The sequence below is a fragment of the Eucyclogobius newberryi genome, unplaced genomic scaffold (assembly GCF_026437365.1).
Source record: "Eucyclogobius newberryi isolate DKJ021-1_F unplaced genomic scaffold, fEucNew1.0.hap1 SCAF_17, whole genome shotgun sequence".
Lineage (NCBI taxonomy): Eukaryota > Metazoa > Chordata > Actinopteri > Gobiiformes > Gobiidae > Eucyclogobius > Eucyclogobius newberryi.
In genome coordinates this window covers 15,305,226-15,313,487 of record NW_027315801.1, presented here as the reverse complement: position 1 = coordinate 15,313,487, position 8,262 = coordinate 15,305,226, and the positions used below count along the sequence as shown (strand labels likewise).

At 43.9% G+C, this 8,262-nt stretch overlaps 1 protein-coding gene across 1 annotated transcript; it reads right to left on the bottom strand.

The window, feature by feature from the left end:
• Nucleotides 1–2,334: 2,334 nt before the first annotated feature.
• Nucleotides 2,335–7,311, bottom strand: nsun5 (NOP2/Sun RNA methyltransferase 5). Its single transcript, XM_072449269.1, has 5 exons — nucleotides 6,803–7,311; nucleotides 5,501–6,024; nucleotides 4,909–5,104; nucleotides 3,798–3,956; nucleotides 2,335–2,654 (listed from the first exon to the last, which is right to left on the bottom strand). Exons 1-5 carry the CDS (start codon nucleotides 7,201–7,203, stop codon nucleotides 2,423–2,425), a joined length of 1,512 nt encoding a protein of 503 aa, XP_072305370.1. The 5' UTR covers nucleotides 7,204–7,311; the 3' UTR covers nucleotides 2,335–2,422.
• Between the last annotated feature and the right edge of the window lie 951 nt (nucleotides 7,312–8,262).

Here is an 8,262-nt window from a genome sequence, read left to right as displayed (position 1 = left end):
TTCCCATTTTTCTAAAATAAAGTTTTTAACCATGGTCTGAACATACATGTAGTAGTTTTTGTTCCATTTAGAGTTGTCAGTAGCATAAAAAATCAGATACTAGTTTGATAGAGTTGTCACAATACCAACTATTTCGATACTAAGGAACATACTTTACACCAATTTTAATACCACAATGACTTTAAACACAAATAGTACATTCTTTAATAAACATTGAGGTTATCTATAGATGTTTGACCTGACAATGGGAATGTTTTGTATTGATACTTGTTCAAATGAGTATCTAATTTCAATACAAATCACATTTTTTATCAATACTTTTGACAACCCTAATTGAAACTACTCATTTAAAAAATCGGTACTAAATACATCACATAAACATGACAAAATGTGACCTTTCCTGTACAGTTATTATACAGTATTAAAAGACCACACGATAACGTAGGAAGAACTTTAAATAGGAAATGGACTTTACATTTTTTATTTCCATCGTGGTTGTTAAATTAAGAGTATGAAACCTTTTCCCTAGTATCAAAATTGAGTTTGAAATCAAATATTGTGACACTAGTTTAGCCAAGAATCAGTTGCAAAAGTAAATCGCTAACTCCTTGTACTGCATTTAATGTCGACATAGATAACATTTGCATTTAGCACAGTTTTTCAGCTTTTATTCATAGATTAGCATAAAATCTGAACATTTAAGATACACTCTACCATACCTGTTGCAAAGTTGATGATTTGTACAACTATGTCTACAAAAAATATGTTTTTTAGATGACAAAATGGCATTGTTATAGTCTTAAATTGATCAAATAATGTAACTTGAAGTCATATGTTTAAAATACTGTTTTTAATGTGCACACCTTCTCTGCACTCAACCCTGATCCTACCTCTTTAAAGCGCTGTAGTGTGTGAATGTGCTTCTGGAGCCACGCCCTTGTCAACATGTCATTTGTGTTTTTTTCACTGATGAAACTTTGTGAATCCTACTGAACACAGTGGAAACATGACTGACCGTGCTGCGGCCCATTCACAATAAAAGGGATGTTTTCTTCACAAGTGTAAGATGTGTTTATTCAATTGCTTACATTGTTTTGAATGTTGAAAAATTCCGGACTAAACCAAGAGTGAATTTTCTGCTGGTTTTACTCATCTCCTCCCTCGTTTCTCCTGTATCCTCGTCCCTTTAACCATCTTGTTTTCCTCATCTCCTGCCCTCCTTTCTTGTCCCTACTGCGCCCCACTTCCTAGTCTCTTCCCACCTAGTCTCCTTCACATCCATCCTAAACCCTGACTCCAAATCCACAGCGTTGTTGGATAATAATGTAGGAGCCATTTGAATGAGTCACGCACAGCTCGAGTCAGGAGCACGAGAGCGTTTAAACATTGTCCTTTAAAAACCACTCCGGTTTATTTCATTCATACATTTAACCATCCTCCTCTGGTGTCTTTTAAATGTAGTTTTGTATTAGGCATATTTTAACATCACCTGTCACACCACAGCAGAGAGGTCTGAAATGTTCACTGTAGATGCGTTTCCACTTCCGTGTTAATATTTGGTACAGAAGCCTTTGTTTACAATTGCAGAGGTCAAACGTCTCCTGTAGTTCTGGACCAAGTTTGCACACACTGCAGCAGGGATTTTGGCCCACTCCTGCACACAGATCTTATCTAGATCTGTCAGGTTTCAGGGCTGTCGCTGAGCAACACAGTTTCAGCTTCCTCCAAAGATGTTCTATTGGATTTAGGTCTGAGACTGAAAAGTCCACTCCAGATCCTAGTTTAGTCTATATTTGTCAGGGACCATGTACAAAATCATTCATCTTCAAAAGAAAAGATCTTACAAAATGTGTTCCTTGATATGCTTGGTTCTCCTGGCTTATGTGCAAAATCTCATAATAAATGGCTCCATTCATTCTCTCCTTAATATAGCAGTCGTCGTATCCCCTGTGCAGAAAAGCACCCCAAAGCATGATGTTTCCACCTCTATGCTTCACAGTAAGGACGGTCACATTTATATAGCGCTTTTCTACTGTAAGGCCCTCAGTAGGATACTCATCCTTCTTCCTCCAAAGATGGTGAGTATTTATATCAGGAGAACTTGCAAAATGACATCATGTACATCTGATTTATTTGTATTTATTATTTTTGCATTTTACTACAAAGACACATCACACCACTGACAGAAAAAGGTGTTACATTCTCAAAGGACCAAAGTACATATGAAGACAAATCATGTACTAGTTTCTTTAAGCACACAACTAAAGATATTGCCCTCTGGTGGTCAAACTTCAGAACGCACAGGTGGAGATGAATGCTCAGAAAGAGTCCCAGTTCTGTTTAAACGTAGCAGCTTTATTAGTGAACACTGTGGTCATAAATGCAAACACTCACAAATGTCAACGTCTAGTCCAAACGTGTGTCACTGTATGGCCGGATCTGATGCTCCGGGAGCCTTGGGTTTCTTCTTTCTTTTCTTCTTTTTCCTCTGGGCAGGTCCTGGTTCAGTCGGTTCAGTGGGGCCTGCAGACGGGGGGCCGGCAGACGGGGGGCCGGCAGACTCCGGCTGGTCCTCTGTGTCCGACACTTCAGGCTCCGACTCAGCCGCTCGTTTGCGTCCAGCTTTGGGGCACGGCGTTTCCACTGCAACAACACTGGAAATACACAAAGATATTAACGGTTTAACGATATTATCAAATCTGTATTATATAGATTAGAAGGGTGCCTTAGGCAAAACAAAAATTCCAGGTCGGTAGGTCGGACTGTCATTTTCTTTTTATTAAATGTATTTTTAAATCCATGAACAGGTTTTACAGACAGTTTTCTTTCCTCAGAAGTGAGCGCTTCACATTGAAGTGGCCTTTTTGGTTTGCAGATATTGATTTAAATAGTGATCTAGTAATTACCGCTCTGTTGCGGTGTGTCCACGTTTATCTCACTGGTTAGATTAACTCGCCGGATGAGGGAGACGGGGCAGGGCTTTGGCTCCTATTCACTCCGTAGCTCCGATGAGGAAATGAGCGGTTTTGTAATTTCTAATCACTGCGTCACACGTGCTTTCACAGGCAACACAACATCGCTCTGTGACCAGTCCTTACTGGTTTGCTCACGGCGACAAACCACAATTTTTGGTCGCTGCTCTGAACAGCTGTAAGTACCAGAGTTGATCTGGCGCTGTACTCACAGCACGTTTGTGAAAGATGTTTGCTCATAAAACGATTATATGATTAAAGCTCACAAGTAAAGCGGGCCTAGTGTTTTTGGTTCAAAAAGTCCCGCCCTGTCTCCCGCATCCGGTGAGTTCATCTAACCGGTGAGATAAATGCGGACACGCCGCAACAGAGCTGTCGCCCTGCGCGCGTGTAGATCCACTTGTCCCAAAAAGTTTTCCAAAGCACCAATGCTTGTAAGTGCCCAACCGTACTTTGGAGTCTCGTTGACCAAATGGATTACTTGCTAATAAGCATTTCCAGCAGTAGTGGGAATCGCCATGACTGCCAGTCTGCACGCTGACCAAAAACTGATCAAAAGTGCAGTGATTTTCATATCATACAATCTCCACAGATGATTTTTTTCCCGCAGCTTTAGGATTCGCTCTCACAATTTGACATTCTCGAAACGTAAGGCCAGTAAATATGCAATCAAATGTTTAAGGTCGGGTTCTCTTTATTTTGAAATGAAGGTCGGTCGGGTTACAGGAAACACACAACTTTGTTTTTGTGGCCCTAGTATTCAGTCTTGGTTCAAGCCCGGTTCATACTTGATGCAGTCCACTGGAGGTGTAATCCTGTATTTACCTGTCTGGAGCAGGCGGTTCCGCTGGGTCCGTCTCGCTGCATCTCTGCAGCAGAGCCACAAAGAAGCCGTGTGTGCGTGTGGACGTGGGACTGGCCCTGAGGCACTGAGGGAGGGGCTGCAGTCCTCTCTCTGGCCACTGGGGGAGCACACACACCAGCCTGCACAGCCAGAGGAACACATCTTTTTTAATTCAGAACATTGGGTCTTCAATTAACAGTTTTATTTGGGATTGTTAAAAAATAACTTGAAAACATTTATTAAACTTCTGACTACAGTGTTCTCGCTGGGCTGAGGTTGAAGGATGGCGGTGGGACAAACGGTACCGCGAAAAGCACCACTGCGCCCACTCATTTCACGCCCAACCGCGCGAGCGAGCGCCGCAGCACCCTAAGATCACTGTGCGAGCGCCGCGCCGCCTTTCGCTCGCGTCTTTTAATAGAATGTGGAAAATCACGTGACATTTTTGTACATGAGACCTTAGACCTGTAACCTGAGCCGCTTGTCTCCATGGAGATGTATCCATTTCAGGCAAAACAATAACATCTCCAAGGAAACACGCAAGCGAGAAACCACCAGAAACACTATTCCCTCTGCTGGAACAATTGTGTATTACAAGTCTAGATATGAATCATAACCCGGGCAAAAGGGTTCAGCTTGTTAAGCGTTGGTCACGGTTCATGGTTTAACCCTTGTGCTCCTTTCATAGATGTGTGCAGTAATGCCTGTAACCAATAATATAAACTGAATGTTGCCAGCATACCATATAAACAAAACTATCATTAGTTATTTCTATAAATTATTGCCATTTTTTTAAAAGGGACACAGCACAGCATTTCCCTTTCCTGTTTACTTATGCGCTTGATTACCAAAAAACATGAAACAACATAACGCCATGGCGCTAAACGGACAAAATGTCCGTGTGCGCAGGTTAAAAACTATTTTTTTCTTTTTTACTATTTATTTCTTAGACATAAAACAAACTAGCCCACAAAAACCTCAACACTTTTTCATGCTGTGAAAGGAGGGGGACTCCTGAAGATGGCACGAGGGCGGTCCATGAACACCCCAGTCCTATCGCAGTGTAAGGGCCAAATGTCCGAGCACATGTACCTGAAGTGTTTGTGGTCCTGCAGACAGGCAGAGACCACGTCCTCATTCTCCTGCTGGTGGATGGAGCAGGTGGAGTAGACCAGTCTGTTCAGACGAGGGAAGCTCAGAGCATGCTTCAGACACTTGAGCTGAAACGCTGCCAGTGAAGTGAGCCGGGCGTGGTCTGTGTCCGACTCCTCCCTCAGGCACAGCATCCCTGCACCACACACAGGACACAGGACATGTACTTTGCTTCGTTTTGCCCCTGATTTGGACCTGCTTAAGTTCTCTTGTACTCTAAAGCTGGCTGAACTTACCCTGAATAAATATGTGAATGTGAATGACTATTATATCGTTTGTTTACTCTGTGTTTTGGTCTATTATCCAATCAGAAAGCAGCTCCTATAGATCCTTTCTCTCTAGGATATGACGGATAATGGCCTCCCAGGCCCAGATATGATTGTTCTGCTTATCCCTGTGGGAACTAAAAGTAACAGTTATTACCTTTAACTCCCATGTTTCTGGTTTAGGCTAAGCTGAGGGTCAAGATGAGGGCCCCGGACTAGTGCTTGCGTTCATATTTAAAAAGGTATTGAAAACCCTGTGTTTGTACCTGAGCCGCTGCAGGAGGGGTCCAGCAGGATGTACTCCACGTCTCTGTACTCTGGGCTCTGTGGGTCCACCTTCAGGAAGTCCTGGTGTTTGAGCTGCTGGCAGGTCACTCCAGCTCTGAGCAGCAGCGTGGACATGGTGGACAACCTCTTCACGTCCAGATCCAGCGCCAGAAGCCTGCCGCGGTTCTTCATGAGCGCGGCTAGATGGCTGGTCTTATTCCCCGGCGCGGCGCAGGCATCCAGGACCACGCTGCCCGGGGGTGGGGCAAGCACGTGGGCGGGGAGACAGCTGGCTTTGTCCTGGAGGATGATGTGGCCCGCTTTGTACAGGAAGTGTTCGTGGAAGGCCGTTTTGGGGGAGAATATAAGAATCTCTGGTATGTCCATGTCCCGTGCAAAGTGTTTGCCTTTAAGCGCCAGGTCGCCCAGCGTTCTGGCCTGACCGCGGTACATGAAGCCTTCTCTCTTCAGGTAGTCCACTGTGTCGTCCACATTAGTCTTCAGAGTGTTCACGCGCACAAACCTGCAGTGGGAGACAGGAGGGTACTAAAACATTACTTCAACCTAGAGAGAGACTCGGATGAAGATGATGAATGTAAGACAATTATGAATGATATATATTGATAAAGATATTAGGTTAGGGAATGACGAGCGCTGCAGAAGATGCAGAGCAGGATAAGACGGGGTCACTGGTGCTGGTGAGTGTATATATATATATATATATATATGGTATATGGTATATGGTATAATATAGAGGTGGTGTTTACATTAGAGCTGCTGCAGCTAGCACTTAAGTAATCAACTAGTCAAGATATACACAAATATATTATCAACCAAATAAAGGTTGAAATTCTGTAACTGAAGGCTCCTAGATTAAAAATATTTAAGGTGCCTTCATTTTGTTTATACCATTTAACAGTTTTCCTGGAAATCGGTTTAATTAATGGAATCGACTCAAAGATAAAAGTGTAAAAACAAAAATGAGCATTTTAAAAAGACACTGCAAGACCCAAAACAGATGATCTGTACGCCAAGGCAAACGTGGCTGCTCATAATACGGGACACAACAAAAAATCGATAAAAACATTAGGAATCTATAGGAAATGTTCCACCTTATACTTGTAACATGTTCCTGTCTGTATGGCAGGCCTCAATCTGTGTTGTTTGAAGTCTTTGGCATCTGTACTCTACATTGTTTTTAGAAGTCTGTCAACTTTTGTTTAGTTAGATGTTATTTGTGTCTTTATATCCGGTCAAATGACAAATACAGTCAGGCTTTGCCCGTCCAGAGCAGGTCGTACCTGGGCAGACGGTCCTCTTCTCTCCGCTGGACACTCACTGGGATCAGATCCTGGTTGTCGCTCACTCCCTGGCGCACTTTGATCCGGGCCAGTGCCGCCTGCAGCCGGCCGCGGTGCTTGAGCAGGGCAGCCTTCCACGTCCCGCCGCACTTGAGCCCCGGCCCCAGCAGCAGGTCGTACACCAGCACTTTGGCCAGGGGCAGCCGCAGTTTGGTCAGCTTCAGGAGCCTGGTGGAGCGGATGACCTCCTCCAGCACCGCGGAGAACTTGTGCGCCTCGAAGACCAGCGCGAACAGCTGCTTGATGTGGCTGAACTTGCTGTCGTACACCAGAGTCTTCAGGGCGCCGCGCTTCTGCTCTGCTTTCTCCAGGATCTCCGCGGCTTTCACGTACAGGGACATGGTGACGGTGGTGGTGTCAGTGCAGGATCTTTCTGTTTTCTGTTGGCATGGTTTGTTTAACGCGCAGTAGACCAGTAGATCAGCTCATGCCGTGTTTGGATCAGACTCACGTGGCTCGAGGAGGAAACAGGAAGTGAGTTCTTCTTCTTCGAATAAATTCCGGCAGGCTGTACGCTGGTTTAGCGCAATGCTGCCCTATCTGATTAGGATAGATCATTTTACTTCATATTCTAGAATGTAGGTTGGTGGATAGGACAAACTTAATCACTGCTTTGTCAATTATCCCCGAATTGCTGCAAGATGAAAACATTCTTAAAAGATGCCAAAAAGTTGCTCAGTTTTTGCATGTTCAAATCATGCTTGGTAAGACAAAGAGGCTTCCTTCTACAGGAGACCAGCAGTGAAAGGTCAAGTATGAACTCAGTGGCTACAAGCGATCAAACGAGTCGAGGATGGCAAGACATGGAGCCCAAAATCAAAGTGGAGTTACGTTTGCAGTCGTCATTTTATAAACGGTTAGTTCATGTAGGCCCAGTTAGCATAATTACTGTTCATTATCAAACTAGATGTATTTTCTCTGCTGACACAAGCTCATGATGCTACCTCATTTCAAATTTCAGAAAACTTTTATAGGACTATATTCCTACCTCGAAAAATAGGTAGTCATCTTTTGTAATTTCTCATGCCCTCTTTGGTGTAGACGCCGGGGGTCTCGATCAGGTACTCATAAATGACTGACCATTGGACATTTGGCAGCCTGTTGGATCGTTTGCCCACAAACCTTCGGGTATCTTGTAAGAACTACATTTTAGCCCAGCATGTGATATCTTCAGCTCATAACAATGCTTTTCTGATGCTCCAAATGCTTTGCGTAACCGTATGACACGCCGTAGTTAAGGTGTTGTTTCCCCCTCGCAAAATGACGGCGCACGTTACTAGGTCAAGTGATCCGGATGATGATGTCACCGTGAAGCCATGTATACAATATATTACAGTTTCCAACTGCCCATGCTGACACAAACTAGTTTGATGTTTACCTAAGATTTTTTTGGCTGCAAG

Excerpts from the sequence above, each read along its gene's own strand:
- nsun5 (XM_072449269.1), bottom strand. The coding sequence starts at position 7,203 with ATGTCCCTGTACGTGAAAGCCGCGGAGATCCTGGAGAAAGCAGAGCAG. Across the intron at positions 6,025-6,802 it reads GAAGAGGACCGTCTGCCCAG|GTTTGTGCGCGTGAACACTC; the intron begins GTACGACCTGCT and ends CTCCCACTGCAG. Across the intron at positions 3,957-4,908 it reads CAGGACCACAAACACTTCAG|GCTGGTGTGTGTGCTCCCCC; the intron begins GTACATGTGCTC and ends CTGGCTGTGCAG.